Source organism: Asterias amurensis, chromosome 5 (assembly GCF_032118995.1).
Source record: "Asterias amurensis chromosome 5, ASM3211899v1".
In the NCBI taxonomy this organism is placed as follows: Eukaryota; Metazoa; Echinodermata; class Asteroidea; order Forcipulatida; family Asteriidae; genus Asterias; species Asterias amurensis.
Genome location: NC_092652.1, coordinates 24097556 through 24123857, shown reverse-complemented (window position 1 = coordinate 24123857; position 26302 = coordinate 24097556). Strand labels below are relative to the sequence as shown.

The 26302-nt window shown below is 38.1% G+C and overlaps 1 protein-coding gene across 5 annotated transcripts in view; it reads right to left on the bottom strand.

The window, feature by feature from the left end:
- The window catches only part of LOC139937372 (serine/threonine-protein kinase 11-interacting protein-like), a 39553-nt gene that overhangs the window by 4190 nt on the left and 9061 nt on the right, over positions 1–26302 (bottom strand). For 4 of the 5 annotated variants that reach the window (XM_071932489.1, XM_071932492.1, XM_071932490.1 and 1 more), the window contains 13 exons: positions 25893–26133; positions 24908–25576; positions 23961–24114; positions 22166–22307; positions 20870–21059; positions 17423–17606; positions 15226–16438; positions 14893–14990; positions 13817–13995; positions 12794–12985; positions 11805–11974; positions 10375–10425; positions 8952–9095 (listed from right to left, as the gene is read on the bottom strand). In XM_071932489.1, the coding sequence (XP_071788590.1) occupies positions 8952–9095; positions 10375–10425; positions 11805–11974; positions 12794–12985; positions 13817–13995; positions 14893–14990; positions 15226–16438; positions 17423–17606; positions 20870–21059; positions 22166–22307; positions 23961–24114; positions 24908–25576; positions 25893–26133 (3627 nt within the window). The remainder of the gene's footprint in view (positions 1–8951; positions 9096–10374; positions 10426–11804; positions 11975–12793; positions 12986–13816; positions 13996–14892; positions 14991–15225; positions 16439–17422; positions 17607–20869; positions 21060–22165; positions 22308–23960; positions 24115–24907; positions 25577–25892; positions 26134–26302) is intronic. The other variant, XM_071932491.1, reaches the window with a different exon arrangement.

The following is a 26302-nucleotide window of genomic DNA, read 5'->3' as shown; positions in this document are numbered from 1 at the left end:
TCACTCAGTAATTTCCTAAATCCTGTAAAAGAAAATCCACAGTCGAATTACTTGGATGGGATTCAAACCCACAATTGCGACTTTTTAGACCAAATGTCTTACCACTAGACCACCGAGCTTGCTTGTAGCTAAAGGCAGTTCAAATCGTTGTTGTTTTTTGCAGCAGACACCACAACAATTTAAATGTTAAATTTGTATCTGGTATAAATTCATTATATGTCTGTATACCCACACACCATTAGCATTGAGCACTTTATACTCGGGGGGGGGGGGGGGGGAATACTGAGTAAAGTGAGTATTTACCAATGCAAGGAAAATAGTATTCTTTTAACATCGATTTAGATATCAAAGTATATTAATCAAATGCGGAACTGCCATTGTTGTTTACAACCAAAAGAAAATCTACTGTTTGCACTAATATCAATTTGTTTAAACAATCATCCTGAACATTTTCAAAGCTTAAAATGCAAATAAATTAGAGTATTTTCTGCTAGCTTCATGAAATTGGGCCCTGACAAAATGTTGAAAAGCGATTGAATTTGATCTTAAGCAAAGTACATGCCCAATAAACATACATCCGGTTAGAGATGAAATTGGGATTGAGAACTAAGTGAAGTGGCTGCATGCCCCAGGCCTGGTTCCAGTTACGTGACACGACAACTAATCATGTCTACCTAGTGAACTGAGATGAGCTGCCAGAATTTGGGGGTAGAAAAAATGTTGTTGCTTAAAAAAAAAAAGTATCTCAATTTCATCCCTAATAATTTCAATCTAAAGATGTCTACATTTGTAGTAACTCAATAAAATGTATATTATCAAAGAAATGACTTTACTTTAAATATGTACAAATTGTGTCCTAGATGCTGATTGTGAACAGTAGTAAGAATAAATTATTATACTATTATGTGTTGCAGTTATGTAAATCTCTAAAACATGTTAAGGTTTTCAAGCTAAATTTCAAAAAATTCTTTGTAAAGGGTCTATGTACTTTTTCCTAACACAAAACACAATGTCCACAGATTTACATTAAACTTACAGTTTGAAGATTATGATAGTAGAAAGCTTCCCTTGAAATTTTACCTACTGAGGTGCTATAGTTTTTGAAAAATGAGTAAAACAAATAAATTTTGTCTCAGTTTTAGCATGTAAAAACGTATCAACCAGTTATGCTATGGTTTTGATATAATATCATAACTGGTTAATGGGATTTTACATGCTAAAATAATTTTCGTCCTCCTGAGACGAATTTTTTGTGTGACTTGTTTTACTCATTTCTCAAAAACTACACGACCTTAGTGAGTAATATTTGAAGGGAAGCTTTCCACTATCATTATCTTCAAACCATGTAAGTTTATGTAAATCTGTGGACATTTTGAAAAGGTACTCGAATACTATAAATTAGATGCTGCACTCTTCCAATGTGAAATAAGAATAAAAAAGTCACATCTCCAAGCATGGAATCTGGGAAAAATTGGTTTGCTAACTCGACATCCAGTTTCAACTGGTTGAAGACACAATGACTACCAAATTATTGCGTATTTAGCCAAATTGCGATGCGATACATACAAAAACATTCCCTGCGCACCCAAATTATTTAACATTTACCCAGTGAGTTTCCCTTGTGGTTTATAACTTGATGAATAACGTAATCATACCAAGATTACAAACAGATTATCATGCCGTGCTTCATGCTGAACCCCCTTAAAAATGAAAGGTGAAATATCGATATCTCTATAAACCATATCTGAAGTAGATATCGTCGGCAGTTGTTGAAGTTCACAAGATGGACCTTGGCATTAGGCTTTGTCATACCATTCAAGAGCTGCCAACAATTGCAACTTGCAATCAGGGTACAACATCAGGGGTCGATTTCACAAAGAGTTAGGACTCGTCTTATCTCAAGGTAGGACGAGTAACTCGTCTTAACTTAGGATTAATCTTAAGGTCCGCATGCTACAGTGCAGAGTTGGGACTCGTCCTAAGTCCTAAGATTAGTCTTAAGTTAGGAAGAGTTTTGTGAAATCGGCGGCAGGGAGATAATTAGAACTTCATTGGACATATTATGCGAAAAGTTTCCATAATCAAGTAAAATTTTAAAGTTTGTTCAACAGGTCTTGGAAATACTGTTTTGAGGAAACTTTTTGCAGAATCAGAGTTGGCAGCGCTACTCAATGCCAATTTTCACTTTGTAAACACCCTTTGCGCGTGAAGTGATTCTTTTAAAGGCAGTGGACACTATTGGTAATTACTCAAAACAATTATCAGCATAAAACCTCACTTGGTAACGAGCAATGGGGAGAGGTTGATAGTATAAAACATTGTGAGAAACGGCTCCCTCTGAAGTGACTTAGTTTTCGAGAACGAAGTAGTTTTCCACGAATTTGATTTCGAGAACTCAAGTTTAGAACTTGAGGTCTCGAAATCAACCATCTAAACGCACACAACTTCGCGTGACAAGGGTGTTTTTTCTTTCATTATTATCTCGCAACTTCGACGACCAATTGAGCTCAAATTTTCACAGGTTTGTTATTTTATGCATATGTTGAGATACACCAAGTGAAAAGACTGGTCTTTGACAATAACCAATAGTGTCCACTGTCTTTAAGTCTATGGGAATATTCTCCAGGTGTTTCTAAGCGGCAGAGAGTGTGTTTGAGTCTCAATCATGATACTTGTATCCTTGAGCAAGACACTTTACCATACTTGTTCCAAGTGTACTAGGAGTGGTAGTGCATCATAACAAACACAGAACACTTTAAGACGGAAGAGAAGGGTTAACCCCAGTTTTGGGGTTCACATAGAAAGCACCCTACTTAACAGGTTTCCTTAAAGGCACTGGACACTATTATTGGTAATTGTCAAAGACTAGTCTTCACAGTTGGTGTATCTCAACTTAGGCCTATGCATAAAATAACAAACCTGTGAAAATTTGAGCTCAATTGGTCGTCGAAAATGCGAGATAATAATGAAAGAAAAAACACCCTTGTCACACGAAGTTGTGTGCATTTAGATGGTTGATTAGATAGGACTGTAGCAAGGAAAAAAGTCTGTTTTGGGTAAAATTTAAAGATTTTTAATATAAAGCCATAGAGAAGTTATCCTCTCATTTCATTAAATCTGGTTGTGAAGCCAAGGACTCTCAGAAAAGTGAAACTTAATACCTGTACTAGCCAAGAACCCAATGGACAGAAGACAGAGAAGGAAGTTTCAGTTTTAGATGTGGAAGGAAAACCCAAGAGTATAAAAGGAACACGTTGCCTTGGGTCGGTCGAGTTGGTCTTTGAAAAGCGTATGTAACCGTTTGTTATAGAATGCATATGATTAGAAAGATATTTTAAAAGTAGAATATAATGATCCAAACAAGTATCACTCGAAACTGCGTGGTTTTCCTTTTACCTCGTTGACAAACACTGTCGGCCATTTATGGGCGTCAAATTTTTGACTCTCATAAATGGCCGACCGTGTTACTCGCAAAGTAAAAGGAAAACCACGCAATTTCGAGGCAAATGTGTGTGGATCATTGTATTCTACTTTTTAAACATCTTTCTAACCATATGCATTTTATAACAAAGGGTTACAAACGCTTTTCAAAGATCCAAGGAAAAGTGTTCCTTTAAGCTAGTGAGATACACTTACAGTGGTAAATTTACTTAAAAATGAGGCATCCTTGGTTTCATTACCACAAATATTTTTTATACAGTTTGTAGCATCAGGTCTGTGGTCCCTACAGGGTTAGCATAAGGTTAATGAATTGATACAAAGTGCAAAAGTTTTAAAAGATAACGAAAGGTCAAAACAATGATATGATTTGTTCCCCCCATAATGTCTAAAAATGGAAATGTTACAGGAGAGGAAGTTGAGCATAAATTGGGTTTAAAGTCTCCTTTCTGTTTACATAATGCCTCGAATGAATGACGCATTAAGATAAATAATAAAGTTATCAGAAAGGAAAACAAAAAAAACGCAAAGAATTAAGATTTTTTTTTTTTTCAGAAGGGTTGTTGGGTAGTATAGGAGTCCTTGGCAATACAGCCAGAATTTATAAAATGAAAAACATGAAATGAAACCATTCTCAATTAATTGGGGGCATTATGTCAAAATAAATCATATATCATAAAAATACTAAAACAAAAATTTATCGATTGTACGCCATTATATTTCCACTGCTATGGCAACAAGCCTGCTTCAATAAAAAGCCAACTGTGACATTTGTCTGCCACTCGCTAACAACAACACTCTCCAGAGTGTTATTATTTCAAGCCCTCTCACAGATGACTGCATTCAGGTTTCATCAAATGACGCAAATGATTCTCTCGCCCTCAGTCCAACTCAAGCATAATTATTTTAGATGGAAGTATTATTAGTTTTTATACATAGCATGACCGATGGGAGTTGTTTTAATCATGAAATGGAAATCCAAATTGTCTCGGGATTCTCTGTAAACATCTTTAAAAGGGCGCCAGAGATTTTGTCTCAAGTTGAGACTCTCAACATGTATTTACTTAAGGGAGTAAAATGATTTTGTAACATAAAAACAAAGTTATTGCTCCTAAACGATTTCTTAAAATAGAGAAGCTCAAGTACATGTCCGATGCTTATTTAGATTCTGAGGTACAAAAGAGCAAATTGTGCCCTTGAAATTTTACCCTAGCCATGCTTATTTGCATTTTGAATCAAACTGAGTGAAAACTGACACTCAAGAATATTGAACTAAGCGTAACAATAATAATGGAACCATGCTTGTATGCGCGTATCACAATCACAGAGGAGTCTCCATGCGCTTTGAGAAGAAAATTTAAAAGAGAAGTAAAAGTTAATAGAGATGTGAAGTAATTACAAAGGCAAAATTTAGTTGATACAGAAAGAAGTACTGAAGGCTATTGCAAAAATAAATGTGTTTTTTAAACTTAAATAAATTCACTGTTTGTGCTTGTTTTGAATGAAAGCATGGGTGGTGGACTGGTGGTGTGGGGTTTCAGATTCCCCTGGAATTACCTAGGGTTTTAATAACTGGGATTTGGTTTGGTAATGTCAAAGGTCAATTCTTCTAGATTGCAGACTGCACTGCTAGACAAATTTTACTTGGCATGGGGCCCAGGTTATACCACTACAATCAGAATCCAACAACAGTTTGGGTGTTGAGAGCCTTGGACTTGATTAGTGAGAATTTAAGTAGTCTGGTAAATACCCCAGAGGGGGGAGTTTGAGTCAATAATTGGCAATGGATTGGGACTGGTTCCCAGTCATTGTACTTCATTTTGGCTACCATAATGAGAGATTTTCCCCTCCGCTTTTTGTGCACTCTAGTAACACATAATAAAACTGTGTTTGTAAACCGATGCTGTTTTCTTTTTTAAAGTGGAATGAAAACACTTTTTTGTGCATCATTGTGTTTCATTTTCGGCAACCATAATGAGATGTTTTTTTCCTCACTTTTATTTGTGCGTTCTAGTACATGAACATGTTGAAATTGTATACATTTCTGCATGTAAACTGATGCTGTTTTTCTTTTTTAAAGTTTTAATGAAAACCCTTTTTGTGCATCATTGTGTTTCATTTTCGGCAACCATAATGAGATGTTGTTCCCCTTGCTTTTATTTGTGCATTCTAGTACACAGGTATGTTGATGAAACTGATGCTGTTGTTTTCTAAAATTTAATGAAAACCCCATTTTTACACAAACACTTGTAGTCCTAACGGTGTACAGTTAATCCCATGCATTATTGCACTCCATTGACAAGGCCTATGTGTACGTGTATCTAGTAACAGATTCATAAAGGACAACTTTCACTCGCCTCAATGAACATGGTGTATCAAATTTGTCCTTTTTTTTCTCTCTCCCCCTCTCTCTCTCTCTTTTTGTTGTTGATGATTTAAAGCCATTATACACTTTCGGAACAGAAAAAGAAAGTTCACAGATTTACAAATAACTTACAGTGTTTACATAAGGTAAAGGTCAAAGAATTCTCCTGAAATATTATTCCATGAAATGCTTTACTTTTTGAGAAAACATTAAAACAATTATCAATTCTCGATATCCAGAGTTACCGATTTATTTTAAGCACATGTCATGACATGGCGAAACGTGCGGAAACAAGGGTGGGTTTTCCCGTTTTTTTCTCCCGGTTGAGCCTAAATTTTCACAGTTTTTTTAATTTTATATATAAGTTGTGATACACAAAGTGTGGGCCTTTGGACAATACTGTTTACCGAAAGTGTCCAATGGCTTCAACAAACATCATTATGTATGAATATCAATATTCGGCCCAAAGTCCCTGAGATTTGAAAGTTGTATTCATAAGGTTTGGTGACACAACGACTGGAGATTTCAATGACAAAATGACACAATATGACATAACTGTCTATCTATTGCAGTGAACGACTCTTGTTAATATGGCAAAGTATGGGGTTGTACGTGTTGGGGTTGTTTTTTTAATTGAGAAATTGTCCTTGACCTTTGAAGATGATTTATCATAGAAATTAAAAGTTACCTTTCATCAGAATCTGTTGGTTAAGCAGAATAATGTAGCTTGCGAGGTCGTCACGAGACAACCTCTTAAGCGATCAAGCTTTTAAAGTGATTTAAGAGATTTGTTGTGTAAAAGCTTAGGCCTTGTTCATTTTACTTTGACCCCAACAATGACCAACCCATCAAACTCCCAACTGCATGTTTTGTTTGATTCTGTTGGACTGAGTACTGCTATAGTAAAACTAGTCATGCTTTACATGGGATCAGGCATAGGCCCTACTGTTGAAATTTACTAAATAATTGATAAAAGAAGTATAGAAAGTGTACACTCCTGCCTCGTCTTGATCCATACATGAACTGTACTAACACCCCTTCTCGGGTGTCACACTTGGTTATTTTATGTGCATTATGGGCCAATCAGAATAGTCAATACTAACCTATAATCAAATCCTACTAATACTAACCTAAACATAACTTTTTTTTTAAATAGAAATTGTTGTCTATCGTGGGTGGGTCAAAAGAGAAAACTGAAAATCAAAATCAGAATTTATATTCTCTGACAATCATTTAAATAAACACACATACAGTCAACAACTTTCAAAAGAAAACTACAAAAGCAGTAAGAAACACTTTTTTGCAACAACTGCAAATCACGGTAAAAGTGCATAGTCAATTTTCTCAAGAGGTATCAAGTACAATAGCAAATAAAACCATTTTACAAGAGGTTAGAGACTTTTAATTTTTTTCCCTACTCACGAGAGCACTCTATCTATTGGAAAATGTGTAACATCATAAAATTGAATTTGTCATTTCCCTTTCTCTTCAACACAAAAACCAATCTCAAGGCCTATTCTTCATAATTGATACAAATACTAATTACTCCACACACATGCAGTAAATTTAATTGCGTTACGACCCATGCAAATGCTCGAAATTGATCAAGGTACTGAATAGAATAGACTGCACACAACCTCGAGGTTGTAATCGCTATGCCTGTGTATTATAATTAGCCAAGTTGCACGTATGGTACATCTTTGATTTATAATAATAATTATAATTATGGCTTATCGTTTAGCACTCATATCTATCCCTCAGCGACGCTCCAGGCACTTCAACATTCAATATTTAATTGCAAGGCATTGTGGAGCTACGGTTTTGAAGTATAAGACATATTCCTTTACCGTGTGTCTCAAAAAAAAACCAATACACTTTTGAAATTGCTGCCGAATAAAAAGTATTTGATTCTGGAGGAAAAGGTTTAGATTGTATGGATAGCTAATGGTCTCAACTTTCACAAAAAAAGTCCGAAAGTAATTGATGATTGGGTGAGCACTGCTCACTTTTGTGAAGGGTTGAAAATTAGGATGCGCAGGAATTAGCCTTCCCTTTGTGAGAGGTAGTCCTTTATAGCTTACAAGATTCAATCCAAGATTTCGGCTACTTCAGGTCAATGGGTAACCTGAAGAATAAGTAGCCAACATCTGTGACACTCCTGTTTTCAACAAGCCGTATTTGAATAATCAATTTACTTAATCCCCATCTGGTCATTAAGAAAAAACAATGAAATGTTCAACTCATTTTACAAAAACTGAAATGTGGGGTGAAGGTTTTTATTCAAAATCACAGATGTGAAAAAAAACCTGTTTGTAACCTGGAAGTTGCAACATGTACCATCACCCCATCCTGACTCCTGTGATCACACCACTGAGTCTACCAGGGAAAAGTTACAATGCTACAAGATTAAAAAACACAATTCCTGATCACTCATGAATTCAATAAAAATGTTTAATAAACCATAAAATTCACCCAGCAAACCCAAACTGATCGCATTGATCATGAATTTATCAAGGATGGCTAATTCCTGCACAGCCTATTTTCATACCCTTCACCAAAGTGAGCAGTGTTCACCCAGGCATGGGTTATTTTCCTGACTTTTGGATGTCATATAAAAGTTGAGACCATTAGCTATCCATACACATAAACATTTTGCCCCAGAATCGTATATTTTTTATTCGGCAGCCATTTCAAAAGTGTATTTCTTTTTTGAGACACCCGGTATAGCACCATGGGTTTCCGAGGTGCTGTGGCGCAATATGCAGTCAAATAAACCAGGGGCAAGCAAACCCCTTCTTTTTTCAGTAAGTGCACTGGGTTATTGTGCATGCATTACACAACAAACAGGACCATTGGCCTTTACATCCCATCTAAAGGATGCAGAAATAATTGCTCAAGGACACAAGTGTCATGACCGGGACTCGAACCCACACTCTGCTGATCAGAAACACCAGGCTCAATGAAGCCAAACCATAATCAATTTATTCTACTCCACTAGAGTTGAACCCATCTCATGTACACTTTTTTTTTTCTTCACAGAACTCGAGAAAGTACCGAGTGTGCAGGGTAAGAACAAATTATATTCTTTATCCCTGATGCAAAAATAACCATAGCCTGGATCAACAAGATTACTCTTGGTTTAACTCACCTGGATTGAAACAGTTGGGTGGATGATCTGTTTGAGTTCTACTCCAAACATCTCCTGCCACGGTCGTTTAATGCTGTTAAGGAGTTGAATGAGAGAAGATGCATTCTCCGTCTGGAGGTGCCAGTGAGATTGCTCCACATCATCCTTGGAATACAAAATAATAAAAACACTTTGACTTCAGTGGCATGGTCCTGGGTTCATCTCCAAAACAAATCCTATTGACATTTGGGTTGAGCAAAGACAAAATTTCCTGGAAGATTTGAACCTGCAACCTACAGCTTAAAGGAACACGTTGCCTTGGATCGGACAAGTTGGTCTATAAAAAGCGTTTGTAACCGTTTGTTATAAAATGCATATGGGTAGAAAACTGTTGTAAAAGTAGAATACAATGATCCACACAAATTTGCCTCGAAATTGCGTGGTTTTCCTTTTACTCTGCAAACTAACACGGTCGGCCATTTATGGGAGTCAAAAATTTGACTTCCATAAATGGCCAACTGTGTTAGTCGACCAGGTAAAAAGAAAACCGTGCATTTTTTAGGCATGTTTGTGTGGATCATTGTATTCTACTTTTAAAACATCTTTCAACCCATATGCATTTTATAACAAACGGTTACAAACTCTTTTCAAAGACTAACTCGGCCGATCCGAGGCAACGTGTTCCTTTAAAATTAAGGAGAGCAAGTTGAACCTGCAACCTAGGAATTAATGTGCCGGTGCTCAACCTACATTGATTTGTCAACCACCGGTTCTTTTCAGAACCAGGGGTGGATTTCATAAAGGTAGTCCTAACTTAGGACTAGTCCTAAGCAATGCTAAGAGATAGGACCAGTCCTAAGTTAGGATGAGTTACTGGTCCTAACTTAGGACCAGTCCTATCTCTTAGCATTGCTTAGGACTAGTCCTAAGTTAGGACTACCTTTGTGAAATCCACCCCTGAGCTACTTAAAAGAGATTTACACACGGTGCTACCATAAAGCACATAATTTAGATGTAGCCCATAATGTAGATGTATCTTCCAGTACGCGCTATTCCACCATACAGATGCTCGAACTGGAGGGTGGTATAAAAACCCATACACTACTTCCATTTTTTTTTATTGCACAGTGCAATTTGTGAGTGTCAATGCGTCACGCTCCGTATACGGACAGTGCAAAATTACATTCTAAACTTTGTGGGCGTGCATGCTGTTCGTTGCGCAATAACGTTCTGAAATTTTAAACTTTGCGCGTTGCACATGAGACTGGAAGATGTATTCGTTATAACACGCGTTCGTGGAATACGGCCTCGTTTGATATAAGACGCAGAAGCGCTATACTTGTCCGTATTCCACTCGCACTTGTGTGATCACTTATATAGTTTCTTTCAACGATTTCTTGTTTGATATGTGAGTGTCCTTTGGCGAGGATAAAGATTGACTCACCTCTTTCAAAAACCCAATAGTCAAATCTGTTGAAGAGTCTTCATACAATTCCTAGAAAAGGTGAAAAAAAGAATTGAAAAAAAAAACCCATAAAGATCAAGAATAATGGGAAAGAATATTTGTTAAAACATCCAAACTGGTTTTGTAGATGCTACGATGTCAAGAAACCTGTTAAAGGCAGCGGACACTATTGGTTACTACTCAAAATAATTTGTATCATGAAACCTTACTTGGTAACGAGTAATGGGGAGCTGTTGATAGTATAAAACATTGATTGGGTGGTCATGGTTTTTGTTGTCAGGGATTTTGTGCATATTCATATTGTGGTCAAAAGAAATAAATCAATGAACAAATAAATTATAACAACAATAAATAAATATATTTAAAAAAAAAAATTAAAAACCATTCAAAATAAAAATAATACTACTAATAATATAACAGCAAACGATTTAATAGATGTTAAATTTGCATCGGGGATAAAGAATTTCAAAACATAGGATTCGAACTGCCTCTAGCTACCGGGAAATCTTGGTGGTCTAGTTGGTATGACACTGCTCTAGAATTGCAAAGGCCGTGGGTTCGAATTCCACCCAAGTAAAATGCCTGTGTTTTTTTTCACAGGACTCGGGAAAGTACTGAGTATACAGTGCTACACACATCGGTGTATATGGGTAAAAACCAAAAAAAAAATTAATATTCTTTATCCCCGATGCAAATTTAACATCTATTAAATCGTTTGCAGTACCCGCTGCTAAAACCTACCGGGCAATCTCGGTGGTCTAGTTGGTATGACACTGCTATAGAATTGCAAAGGTCGTGGGTTCGAATCCCACCCGAGTAAAATGCCTGTGATTTTTATTTTTTTTATTTTTATTTTTTTTTTCACAGGACTCGGGAAAGTACTGAGTATACAGTGCTACACACATCGGTGTATATGGGTAAAAACCAAAAAAAAAAATAATATTCTTTATCCCCGATTCAAATTTAACATCTATTAAATCGTTTGCAGTACCCGCTGCTAAAACATAGGATTCGAACTGCCTCTAGCTACCGGGCAATCTCGGTGGTCTAGTTGGTATGACACTGCTCTAGAATTGCAAAGGTCGTGGGTTCGAATCCCACTCGAGTAAAATGCCTGTGATTTTCTTCACAGGACTCGGGAAAGTACTGAGTATACAGTGCTACACACATCGGTGTATATGGGTAAAAACCCAAAAAAAAAATTAATATTCTTTATCCCCGATGCAAATTTAACATTATTATTAAATAATAATACAGACAAAAAATAAAAGAAAAAATATATTTTTTTGTTGAATGTTTTTATTAAACAAAAGTATGAAACTACATGTATATAAAAAAAACTACAAAATTAATAAAAATAACACAAATTAATACCAAACTAAGAAAACACAGTCATCTCCAACACTCACCACTTCAATGACATCAGTTATCTTTTGATGTTCCTTGAGGCTGAACTGGGTCATCTTAGCGAGACCCTTTGTCTTGGTTTGCCTCAGGGGCCAGAAATGATTCTCTTCGGCCAGGTAGAGGTCGTTTGAGGTCACCAGGATGCTGATGGGTGCTAGGTGAATGGCCATCCCTGTGAAGATGGAATGGTGAAATGTTAAAGACACTGGACACTATTAGTAATTGTCAAAGACCAGTCTTCTCACTTGGTGTATCTCAACATATGCATAAAATAACAAACCTGTGAAAAATTTGAGCTCAATCGGTCATCAAAGTTGGGAGATAATAATGAAGAAAACAACAACACTTGTCATATGGAGTTGTGCGCTTTGAGATGCTTGATTTCGAGACCTCAAGTTCTAAATCTGAGGTCTCGCAATCAAATTCGTGGAAATTACTTCTTTCTTGAAAACTACTCCACTTCAAAGGGAGCCGTTTCTCACAATGCTTTATACCACCAACCTCTCCCCATTACTCGTTACCAAGTAAGTTTTTGTGCTAGTAATTACTTTGAGTAATTACCAATAGTGTCCACTGCCTTTAAAATGTGTATGAGTCCCTTTAAAAGCTTGTTAACAATGTTTCTTAAAAACATCTGCTGAATATTTTTAAGTACAATGGTTCTGGCATATATAAATAAAAGTTGGTTAATAATGAAATGGTCTAATACTAAGGATGTATTTAAGATACAAATATACAGTTAGCATTATAGCCTCTTAAACAAAAAACCACAATAAAAGAGCCTTATTTTATGCATAATTATGTTGGGAAACACCAAGTGAGAATACTGGTCTATGACTCTTACCAAAGGTGTCAATTTTTTTATTTTTTTTTATTTTTTCTCAACGGCAAACAAATTGGAAATCAGGCTAAAGCGTGAGGAACTATCAAATCCGATGCAGCACTACACTGCTCTGCAACAACACACCGAATATAAAACATAAATATTAACCTTTAGTGACTTCATTGATGGTCTTGCAGTATGCCAGTAGATACAAACTGAGCTCTGTGTCTCTTTCTAGAGACGTTCCGTTCATTGACGCACCCATGATCTGACTCATCATGTTCATCAGTGTGTTAGGATGATCTCTAACGATGTCCTTAAACCGGCACTTCTTGCTCATTGGACCTCGCTTCACTGCATCTGCATCAAGAATTAACAACAAACAACAATATATATTTGATTTGCAGTAACACCATGTGTGTATCTACTAGCCAGGTAGAGTTTGTTCTTTAGAGAACTGTCTTTTTTTAATTATTCTTCCGCGAAGTTGGATGTTCGAGAGACTTCACAGTCCTGCTTTTTAACTACTGCCAGGGCGGAAGGTATAGAGTACTGACCTGGACTACTACTTTAGCTTATAGGATCAAAATTAACTGCACTACCGCGGAGTCAGTTCTTGAATTGGTCGCAACGTTTCGACTAGCTTGCTCTAGTCATCGTCAGGAGATGAACAATAATGTTCACATGTTTTTTTTTAAAGCTCTAAGAAGTTTGCTTCTCTGAGAACCCTTCGCTTCAGTGCACCTAAATCTCGTACCAACCACTATATGGTGACCGTGCATTTCCTCACATTGCACTAGTCTTATGGAACAAGCTACCCAACGACATCAAATACTCACTCTCTCAACACATTGCAAACTCATATTAAGAAACTTATGTTTACTGCAATTTATTAACATTCCTGTTTGGGTGTAAATTCTGTAGAGTTTGATAATTTTGTGTCATCTTTTCTGTAGTGCCTTGAGTGATTGTTTTATTTACTAGATTATATGCTTCAAAAGTTTGTATTACAATTTTCACAACCAGAATTAATAAATAAACCCAAGTTCACCTTACCATGTCATGAGAAGGAGTAGGTCCAAAAAGGAAAACAAATTATGTTCAAGCCCCTTTAGCGTCACTCACTGCCACATGTATATAAGAAGCGACTATTATTATTATATAAAAAAAAAAAAAAAAACCTACACTTACCAACAAGATACTTGACAAAGGTTTCACACATCTCGCTGTCCCTCAGGACGATAGTGTACAGGACGCCCTCATTGTTGAAGTCCAGCTGGAAGCTTTGACTACCAGGCCCGATGTGGACATGGAGTAGATCTCTGATTGAATGCTGTGTTCTCTTAGTGAGCCAGTTGGATGGCTTCTCACTGAATAAAAGAAAAACAAAACAGTATTACACAAACCTCTACCCTTGAGAGTTGGTTAAAGGCAGTGGACACTTTTGGTAATTACTCGAATATTATTAGCATAAAACCTTACTTGGTAACGAGTAATGGGGAGCTGTTGATGGTATAAAACATAAAACATAGTGAGCAACGCCTCCCTCTGAAGTAACGTAGTTTTCGAGAAAGAAGTAAATTTCCATGTATTTGATTTTGAGACCTCAGATTTAGAGTTTGAGGTCTCGAAATCAAGCATCTGAAAGCACACAACTTTGTGTGACAGGTGTGTTTTATCTTCCAACTTCGACAACCGATTGGGCTCAAATTTTCACAGGTCTGTTTTTTTTTGCAAATGTTGAGAAACACCAAGCAAGAAGACTGGTCTTTGACAATTACCATTAGTGTCCAGTGTCTTTAAACAACAATTAATTTTTTGACAAAATACGGAAATGATCATCCTCTGCTACAGATAATCCAAAATAATTGTGTGAATAATTTGGGGTTGAACCAATGAACTACGGAATATTGTGCTGGCGCTCTACCAACTGAGCTATCTATGAGCCTTAATGTTGGCTCCCTATTTTTTAAATATCTTTGTTTTGGAGTGCCAGTCAGATGACATATACAACCGCAAACTGTCGTGTAGCCAGGGATCAAACCAAATTTTTCGATACAACCCAATTTTATGACACAACCCCCGGAAGTTACTTTATTCAATTCAATTTAAAGGTCCTAAATGGAGGAAAATTTCTTTGCCTACATGCAATACACAATATAAACTACACACCATTATAAATGTACTGAATATAAATTAGACCAATATTAAACAATATATCACATAATAAACCACAAGGGATTCAATTAAACATTAAATTTTATTACCTTTCTTCTTTGGTTATCCTCATCATATAAATGTTGTGAGTAGAAATCACAACGAGACCGGCAAAGTTCATAGATTTGCTGAATTGAAATATTCTACACTGAAATAGAAAAAACAAACAAACATTTTCATACTAGAGACTAAAGATTTTAAGTTTTTCATTGGTTTGGGAAATAAAACCGAGAAGGTTTAAGGGCAAGAGCCATATGCAGGCCTTGAGTTTTATTTTTTAGAGGGCAAGGCCATCATTTAGTAAAGGGGCTCTTCCAACATAGCTGTTAATCCCAACCATTGGGGATGAAATTAATGGTCACACAGTAAGAGGGTTGACTTACCTTAGTCATACATGCAAGCTCTTCCTTACTCCCAAACAGTGACATCGAGAAGTAAAGTTTCAACCGATGGTCTACATTACTAAAGTCACCATCTCTGACGTCAATCATGGAATGTTTTCTCGGTACGGCGACGCTACCACTCGCCTCAAACGAAACACTCATTGAGCTCTCCTTACTCAAAGAGGTTTGTCCTTTAGTCTTAACTAGATCTCCCGTGGCAAGAGTATCCCTGTAGATGTTATCGCCGGGAGACGAGGAATATTTACCGGAGTTCTCAAGATTGCAGGACGACTCCAACGACGCTTTCGATGAGCTACTAATTTCAAGTCTGCTGGCTGCGTCGCTCAGTGCATTGGCAAGATTGCTCTGCGCAGCGTTTAGGCTCGAGTCGAATACACAGTCTGACGTAATGCTGACCGCATCGATGCTCATGCTCCGCAGTACGGCGATCTCGCTGTCCGTGCTACCTGCCCGTCCGACGTTAGTCGAGTCAAAAGATGGTGCATCCTGGATGGCATTGTTCGAGTCGTTATAGCCAACAGTATCATGCGCGTCATTGTTTACTTTCTCGGCCGGTAGTATCACTATATCGTCCTCACTGTAGGGTCCACTAATCCCGTTAGTTCTCATTGGCAGAGTCTCAGATTTATTCCCCTTACTCTCATCGCCATAACTGACAAAATTTCTCGCATCTTTTGTTTGGGATGCATTAGATGTCTCTTCTAACCTAGGAGTGCTGGTTCCCGAGGGATCGTCGCTTATCACACCCTCCAGGATATCCGAGGGCACCAGGGAATATTTCTGGCTGAACGGGGCGATATTTTCCTGGAGGAGTTCGCGGAGTTTCTCATGTTCATAGGATGACATGTTGTCCAGCGGGTTAGTCTCGTCTCCTCTGTTAAGCTTAACCGTCGCGTCAGGAAGGGCAAAGCTGCTCACGTTACTCCGCCCATCGTTGATAGACTGCACTGAACTCATCTCATTCCTACTTATCTCTTCCGAGGTGAGTTCATGCTGACTGTGCTTAGGAGATGATAACTTTACGCAGCTGTTGAAGAGGGTAGACGTACCAGACGATGAAGAGGTCACACTAGGTCTTGCCACCAGGGTCTGAGCTGGACTTGACGACAGCGAATCATTGGCACTGTGGTATTCTGTGGAGGAGCCACTTCTGCTCTTCTCGGTTGACGACACAAATAATGCCTCTTTATCCCTGGAGTGGAGAAAAAGAAATTTCGTGCCGTTATTGCTTAGCTTTGACTCACTTACACAAGTGTGTATACGCCTGCAACCATGGACCTCCTATTGTCCCTCTTTTGTTTATACTCTAACTTTTTTGCAACAGCTCCCAATGGTTTTGTACATGTTCTCCAACTGTGGACCTTTCCAGAACCGTGGACTCGATTGTCCTCTTTTGTTATAGGTGCCCGGTTTGAATGTGTATACCTATTTATTACCACATCGTTTCAACATGAACACCAAATCCTTACTGATGCTAACTACTGTTTCTACAAAAGTCTATGATCAGAAAGCCTTCAACTTTATTGCACCTTCATTATGGAATGATTTGCCAAGCTGACTCTGTTCTGAATTGCAAGGGACTTTGAAAGACTCCCTTGTTTGAACGGACATTTTTGTAACAAATTGCTTCATATATTGCATAGAGTGGCATATTATTGCCTGATATACTACAATGTATTATCTGGGGTGAGAGTCATTGCTGACAAAAATCGCTGAAACTGGGATCCAGGGCCCAATTTCATAGAGCTGCTAAGCACAAAAATTTGCTTAGCATGAAATTTCATCCTTGATAATAACAGGATTACCAACAAAATGTTCATTTGTTGCATGTTGCTTGTTACTGGTATTCGGCTGTTATTTGCTTGTCCTGAAAATCACCAGGAAATTGGGTTGGTAATCCTGTTTTTATCAAGGGAAAAAATTTTAAGCTAAGCAAACTTTTTGTGCTTAGCAGCACTATGAAATTGGGCCCAGATCTTAGAAGGTACAATAACCCCTAGAGTTATAGGTTACACAGAACTTTTGCGAACAGTTTCCCCAATGCTATAATGAAGTAGATCAAAGAGTATAACTTCTTTTATTGTGAGAAAAATACTACAGACTTTCAAATGTCTGAATTAAAAAAAGTCTGTATTTTTATTATTTAAGAAGAAGTAGTTTTTGCAAGTGTGCCTACCTTAGTTTCCAGGGAGACGAGGTTGCCATGGGTTTCAAATTCATATCCCCTGAGTTGAGTGAACCAACGGGAGTGTTCACGGTCGACGTGTGATTGCTGTTGGGCATCGGGCTCTCCAACTCAACTATCAAATCACTATTACATGACGGACAGACTGGTACCTCGTTCATCCATGACTCAATATCTGTGTTTGGCATGGGATGGGAAAAAAGATAATGTGGACGGGAGTTACAAAGGAATGTTTAAAAACCTTCGTACAAATCAGACTTTGTTAGTACTTGGACTGGAATTCACGAAGCGGAAAAAAGTTAAAGCTTGACATGAGTTGCCAATATCACCATGGTGACTTGCATTGTGACATCACACTTTGCTTAGCAATTAAGATTGATTCATCGGTTGGACTTTTGTGGAAACTGGCTTTTTGGCAACCCCAACCTTCAACTTCATTCTTGAAGATCTATATAAAAAAAAATTCCTAATTATTTACTGTTATTTCTCTTGGGTGGTTGTTGTTAATATTAACAATCTTGTTCTTATCATCAAATTGTTTTGAGAACGATTTTGTTACTGAATCACAACCGGTAAACAGCCACATACATACACCAAACTAGATTTGCAGTTAAATTCGACGTAAATGTGTTTGCATATAAAGCCAATAACTGTTTTTATCCTTGCAGATAAAGACAGGGGACAAGTCTAGCCAATAGTGTACATGTACTTTGCATCAGTGATAGACTTCAAGACTTGTGTCTATAAATCAAACAAACTGACTGACCAAACCAAACTGATCGAACACACTGACTGAAATACATTTTCTGAGCAAGATGATCCTGCCCAATCACGATCTGAGCAGTGGTTACATAGCGACGCGATTCAAATGCAAGAAGGCAATATTTCCTTTGTACAAAATACAATCTCACACAAATATCAATATCAGCATTTCCAATTGTGCGTTTTGTTCAAAAGCTTTTTCTCCATGAGTTAGTGCCACATTCTGTCTCAATAGTGGTATACATGCGTAAATAGTGTTAAAGTCTGACACGAATACAAGCATTGTTACCATAGCCACAATGTCACAACTATATTCTTTAACCCATGTAAGACATATCAGATGACAAGTAGATCTGCCAAATTTTTCAAAAATTGCTCACGACAGACAGTTTTTGTCGCATAGAACTCAGAGGCTTAAAATTGTTTTTTTTTAAGACCAATCCACTTTCATTAATTACCAAAATGCAGACCAATCTCAAAACCCCACACCTAATGTATAAAGCCAAACACATATTGCATTTTTCAGCCAATCAATTCAAAATGAAGCCACATGAACAGAATTATTATTGAGTGATCAAAGAGTGATTAAACATCCTGTAATGGGGAAAAGTTCAACATTTGTTCATAGGTGTGATTTTTCTATAAATTTTTTTAATGGTCATTCATTTTTGAAGTATTTGCCAAATTTAAATCCATGCAAAATGCTGCTAGTAATTTGCCCAAATTACATACATGAACAAGATGTTGTACTTTCTCTTTTATAAACATCACATCATCTGTCAGAATAACAAGCGAGACCAGCCATCGGGTCGATTATGGAAACAACATGACAAGCTGACAAGCTGCACACAACAGTCATAGTTAGTGGCCACAGATGAACATCCTCATGTAACGGACACAAAAACCGAATCTCACTAACCTTGGTACATTGATATAGGACTGTAGCAAGGAAAAAAGTCTGTGTCGGGTAAAATTTGAAGATATTTAATATACAGCCATAAAGAAGTTTATCCTCTCATTTCATTAAAGCCATTGGACACTTTCGGTAAACAGTATTGTCCAAAGGCCCACACTTTGTGTAACACAACTGATATAAAAAATAACAAACCTGTGAAAATTTAGGCTCAATCGGTCATCGGAGTCGGGGGAAAATACCGGAAAAACCCACCCTTGTTTCCGCACATTTCGCCGTGTCATTACGTGTTTAAAATAAATCCGTAATTCTCGACAACGAGAATTGATAATTGTTTTAATGTTTTCTGGAAAAGTAAAGCATTTCATGGAATTCCATTTCAAGAGAAGTCTTTCACCATTACCTTCTGTAAACCCTGTAAGTTATTTGTAAATCTGCGAACTTTTTTTTTTGCTGTGCCGAAAGTGTCCAATGGCTCTAATTCTGATTGTGAAGCCAAGGACTCTCCGAAAAGTGAAACTTAATCACTGTACTAGCCAAGAACCCACTGGAGAGAAGACAATGAAGGAAGTTTCAGTTTTAGATGTGGAAGGAGAAACCCAAGAGTATTAAAGGAACACGTTGCCTTGGATTGGACAAGTTGGTCTATAAAAAACATTTGAAACCGTTTGTTATGAAATTTATATGGTTGGAAAGATGTTTTAAAAGTAGAACATAATGATCCACACAAGTATCACTCAAAATTGCACGGTTTTCATTTTACGTCGCGAATTAACACAGTCGGCCATTTATCGGAGTCAACTTTTTGACTCTCATAAATGGCCGACCGTGTAAGTCGACAAGGTAAAACGGAAACCACACAATTTTGAGGCATATTCGTGTAGATCATTGTATTCTACTTTTACAACATCTTTCTAACCATATCAATTTTATATCAAATGGTTACAAACCCTTTTCAAAAGACCAACTCGACCGATCCAAGGCAATGTGTTCCTTTAAGGGAAAACCAATGCAGTCAGGTAGGGACTGAAGACCCACATAGCGCCCCAGGCAGGATTCAAACAGGGGTCCCAGAGGTGAAAGGTGATGAAAGATACCACTAAGCCAATGTTCCCGACTCAAGGATGGTTCATGGAATCTTCGATCAAGTTCCATGCATCTCCTCATTGAACCCAAGTCTCGACACTCATGGGTTGACATGTTTTTTTTCTTCAGCTGCGCCACGCATCTGAAACTCTCTACCACTTAATCTTAGATCTTGTCTTTGTACCACAAAACTCGAGTCTATTCTCAAAACTGTCACAGGTTTTCAAGGACTAATTTTTGTTGTGTCTGTTTTTCTTTGTTTTGTTTTTGGTTTTACTGCGCCTTGAAAACCCAGCAGGGTGGATATGTGCGCATTACAAGTCTTACTATTATCATTATTTTTATTATTTTGGCAATAAATAACTGATCTGCTAAGCTCCGGCTTTTGATACTTCAGGCCACCAAATAACACCCCAAGCACCCACAGCAATTGCCCTGTGTGCCCTGTGCTTTTTCTGTGGTGCCCTTTTCAAAGCTCCAATCCTCATAGGAGTGCCCCTTACCAGGAGGAAAATTGCTGTGCCCCGTCAAGAACAAAATTTAAGGCGACAAAACTGTACCCTTCACTCAAACAGCATACTCCTATGCACTCCCCTTTGCAAATCTACAAAGAGGTAAAAAATTTAACATACAAGATCGTTCTTGCGTTTTCCTGGAAAAACTGTTACAACACTCACCATTATTACCTTCGTCGTCGGAAATGTTACCTCCCCGAATGCTGCCCCTGTGCCGGGTCGGCAGTCTCCTTTTGGCCTGGTCTCGGGAGAACTCCAGGGAGCATTTCAGACACTGACACAAACCTTTTCCCAAGGCGGCCGCCTGCTGCTGGTTCCATTCTAGGAATGGCTGCAGAGTCTTGGTCAGAATCTTTCAGGAAAAGGACAAACATAGCAAGTAATAAACCAAAAGGGAAACTGACTTTTGAATAATTTGGGGTTGAACAAGGAAAAATAACTAGAACGAGACTTGAACCTACCACCTATGAATTACATTCAACTGAGTTATCCAGCCCTTTAATATGTTGGAGATCTTACTTTTTTGTTAATATCCAGGAATACTTCCACTGTGTATACACATCCATCGGTGGATTCCCCTCTTAAACTGTAAAACCAGGGCCCAATTTCATAAAGCTGCTAAGCACAAAAATTTGCTTAGCATGAAATTTCTTCCTTGATAAAAACAGTATTACCAACCAATTTTCCATTTGTTGCATATTATTGCTTGTTACTGTTTCTTAAGCTGTTGTTTGCTCATCCTTAAAATCATGTGGACATTTTGTTAGTAATCCTGTTTTTATCAAGGAAGAAATTTCATGCTAAGCAAAATTTTGTGCTTAGCAGCTCAATGAAATTGGGCCCAGGTTTCAGGTGTCTATTTTCTGGTTTGTAAAAGTTTGGCGTAATGGATAAGGATGCAGGTGTGCCATTGTGAGACAATTTAATCACTTTGTGATTTGATTTAATAGTAATAATAATAATAATAGTGGCTTCTTATATAGCCCTCAGGTCTGTCACGCAGTGACGCTCATGGCGCTTCAACATTATTACCCCTGTCACTGGGCCTTAAATCATTCCTTAAACCATCTTAGCTCCCTGGGGAGTATACAGCCTGTGTCGCCAAATATGTAGCGCAATCAAATCTAATCAATCAAAAGAACCAACTATGCCCTCACAGGTACCTATTTACCCCTGAGTGAAGTGTCTTGCTCAGGGACACAAGTGTCACGACCGGGATTCGAACTCACACTCTGATTTGGTTTCAAAAACTCTCACAGGCAGTCTTGGAATCTGATGAATTCCAGTTGATCACCCCTAACCTCTTTTGAAAACTCTTGATTATAATTAAATGTTTATATGTATTCTTTGTGAAGAGAGTAGACCTCGTACAAGCTTCGACTTTATGTCTGACCTCTTCATACTGTTATTGAGTTCTGTTAAAGTTTTCCCTTTATAAACCTGAAAACTGGAACCTACCAGCAAGCTTTCCTCATCTTCCAGTGTGTACCGTCTTTGTGTGCGGTCTCTCCTGATGTAATCAAAGGCCAGCATGACCACAGGAACGACTCGATGACCGCCGATCTCCTCACTCCATACAGACTCCTCAGATTGCTGCATGCTGAGAATGGAAGCAATAATTAACGACAAGTTAACAGATGTCTCACAGTCGATCCTTTAGAATAAACTATTTAGAATAATAGTAATTGCGGGTCAACCATTCAATACACCGATCAATTAAGCCAGGCCCAATTATCATTGACCAATCACAACCGCGAAATCTGATCACCATTGTAACCGTTTGGTGATCTTTGCACTAATGGTGATCGGGTTTCGCGGCTGTGATTGGTCAACTGGTAAGGAGGCGGCGCGTAATGGATCGGTCTATTATTTATAGTTCACACCATGGAAAGCTTCAAACATCACTTAGTGGTATCCCTGCTCATATGATATTGAGTAATGGGAGCAATGACTAACAAAAAGTTAAAGGCAGTGGACACTATTGGTAATTACTCAAAATAATTATTAGCGTTAAAACTTTCTTGATTACTAGTAATGGTGAGAGTTTGATAGTATTAAAACAGTGTGAGAAACGGCTCCCTCTGAAGTGACGTAGTTTTCGAGAAAGAAGTAATTTTTCAAGAATTTGATTTCGAGACCTCAAGTTTAGAATTTGAGGTCTCGAAATCAAGCATCTGAAAGCACACAACTTTGTGCGACAAGAGTGGTTTTTTTCTTTCATTATTATCTCGCAACTTCGACAGCCAATTGAACTCAAATTTTCACAGGTTTGTTATTTTATGCATATGTTTAGATACACCAAGTGAGAAGACTGGTCTTTGACAATTACCAATAGTGTCCACTGTCTTTAACAGATTGGTCAGGTTAGCATTGTGGTATCTTTCATCCCCTTCCACCTCTAGGACCCCCAGTTTGAATCACACCGGGGGCACTACATGGATTGGGTTTTCAGTCCCTCTCTGACTGCATGGGTTTATCTTGGAATAATTCTCTGGGGTTTTCCTCCCACATCTACAACTGAAACTTCCTTCACAGGACTCGGGAAAATACTGAGTATACAGTGCTATCACACATTGGTGTATGGGTAAAAACCAAAATTAATATTCTTTATCCCCGATGCAAATTTAACATCTATTATATCGTTGCAGTACCCGCTGCCAAAACATAGGATTTGAACTGCCTCTAGCTACCGGGCAACCTCTGTAGTCTAGTTGGTAAGACACTGCTCTAGAATTGCAAGGGTCGTGGGTTCGAATCCCACCCGAGTAACATGCCTGTGATCTTTTTTTTTAAACTTCCTTCCTTGTCTTCCCGTCGTTCGGTTCTTAGTACAGTGATTAAGTTCGCTTTTCTGGGAGTCCTTGGCTTCACAACCAGCATAAAGAAAGTGGCACATGTACGCCTGCTTATTATATAGATTTGGAGCTTTCTTTTTTAAAGAGGGACTCTAAGGTCAAATTCAGTTTTCTGATTCACTCATTTTCCCAATAGGTAGAGTCCTTATGAAAATGGAGGGAAAATTAGAGGTCTCTAACCATGTTAAAATGGTGTAAAATGCCACTGTGCAATTATTTTCTAAATCTTAAAATGTTTTGATGACACATTTAAAATGTATGGTCTATACATTTTAAATGCGCACAGAATCATTAGTTCATTCTTGACTCTGGATGATATTCAACCAATTCAAGTTTGAAAAGGTGAAACAAGTATGGAAGGGTCTCGAGATTATTGTATCCTCTAATTCTGGTCTCACCTCTTGAGGCAGTTGATCTCCAGTTTCTCTACAACTCGGCCATTCAGGTCTCTCTCTTCGATGTGAGTCTCCTTGATTGTCAGGAAGAGGTGGACGTCTTCACCTCGAACAGAGTCATGTACGGTGACGAGAAGGGGATTAAACAGCTCATGCTCTGATAAAGACACAATGCAGAGTACCGATATTACTAATAATAATAAATAATAATAATAAGACTTGTAATGCGCACGTATCCACCGTGCTGGGTGTTCAAGGTGCAGTAAAAAACCAACAAGAAAAAAAAACAACGAAAAAAACCCAAAAAGAAACAGACTGCACAAGAGCAGAACTGCAAATATTTGCATCTTGCAGTCGGGGAGATTTTATACAATAATCAGGGAGACATTTAGAATTACTTCAAAGAGAAAAGGTTTTCGTTATCTGGGAGATTTTCAAATTTTCTCATCAGATTTTTTCTTGGTACTGTTTGCGGAATCAGGAGGAAAAATTTTGCAAACTTGTTATTCCACAAGTCCATTTTTCAAATGAAATGGTGATGCTTTATGGACCACTAGCTAGATTTTTTCTTGGTACTGTCTGCGGAATCAGGAGGAAAAATTTTGCAAACTTGCTTTTCCATAAGTCCATTTTTCAAATGAAATGGTGATGCTTTATGGACCACTAGCCCTGATCATATTTGCTTCTCAGCCTTGATGAAAAGAGCCGTATCATCCCTGATGAATATGGCTATAAACTGAGTAAGTTGAGAAAATTGAAAAAAATAAAGTGACATGTTTGGTTCCAAATCGTTGCTTACCATATAACAGTGTATGAAGGAAACAAAACAACTACAGGCCTCAATGTGCAAATATGCGCAAAGATTGACAGACTATTGGTGCCTTCAATCAGGGAAAAAGGATCCATCCCTACAATGTCCAAGCTCACGACCTTCAGAACCCAAAACATACCTTCTTCTTCTGGTGCAGTCTCAGCCCATGGACTGTCAAAAGCGATATCCGACTCTGACCGCTCCAGAAAGATAGAAGGCTTTGAGTCGTTCTTCTCCAAGATCAGCTCAGCCTGGACTCCAAGATGCTCATGCTGCGCGATGGTCCCATTCCACTCCGACTTCTCAATAATCGCCTCTACAACCTGTTCATTTACACTCGCCATAGGTTCATCGAGTCTGCTGTTAACTCTGTCCTCAACATTCACGTTGGAATGAACAGATTTACCTGCATCAACTTTTGCAATATCGATTTTATAAGCGTCTTGTTTCGTGGTATAATCGATATGTGTACTAGTCCGATTTATATTCTTTTTATCAGTACCGTTTGTGGTGGTATCACTTTTATCAATACCCAATCCAATAATATCAATATCACGTCTATCAATATCATTTAAAACGATATCACTGCCGATATCGCTACTCCCAGGAACGAGTGGATCTCTTCTCGTGACCCTCGACTTCCCAAAGTCATTTCCTACAGTACTTTCCGAGTCGGATGCGCTGGTTGTTCCTGATTGTTGGTACGGTGCTTGCAGGGCCTGCAGCCAGTCTGGACCGTACAGTTGACGTTTCTTTTCATGTTCTCTCCTGGTGTCTTCGATGTCCGAGTCTTGTAGCACTTTTGTACCTTCAAATGTGGATCCCAAATAAAGGGCAATTAAGAGCGTAACAGATGGCAACACATTTTTTTCTTCAAATGTTTACTCTAAGGAATGATGATCATTCTTGACTCTTTGTGAAATCGGCCCTCGGCAATTTATCTTTGGTATGTTGATTCTAGGTGGTTAGGGCGTAGATGTCGCAGAATGTTGCTTTTAAATCATTTGAGCGAAGTTATTAAAAAATGCACATAAACTAGGACTGTAGCTCCACATAGGGTTTTTAATTTGTTTACTTTCAGCAACAATGGATATAGGAGAACTTTAATCAAAAAATTTACTCACTCCCAGCGTTTGTGTTTTTGCCCTTCGTCGTGCCTTGGTCAGCGATGGATACAGTTCGGACCTTCTTGGAGCCTTTCTTGCCCTTTGGCCTCTTGCCTTTAGCCACGACCATGCTGTCCGTCAGATCCATGGATTCCTCAAAGCTGGATATCTCGTTGAAGAGGTTTGAGTTGCAGGTGTCGATAGAGGACTGGGAGGGGATCCTGACGAGGGGCTTGGAGAGACTGATTCTGGGTATCTTCTGTTGTTCAGAAAAGAAAGGGAACAATCAGTAAAAGGGCCAGGGTCAAACTTCATAATGATTTCTTTTATCAGAAAATATTGCTTGACGACTTTCTTTGCTAAGCAAGTATTGAGTGGGGCAACAGTAATTTCTATTTTTACCTTAAACTTAATTTGGGGATTGCGAT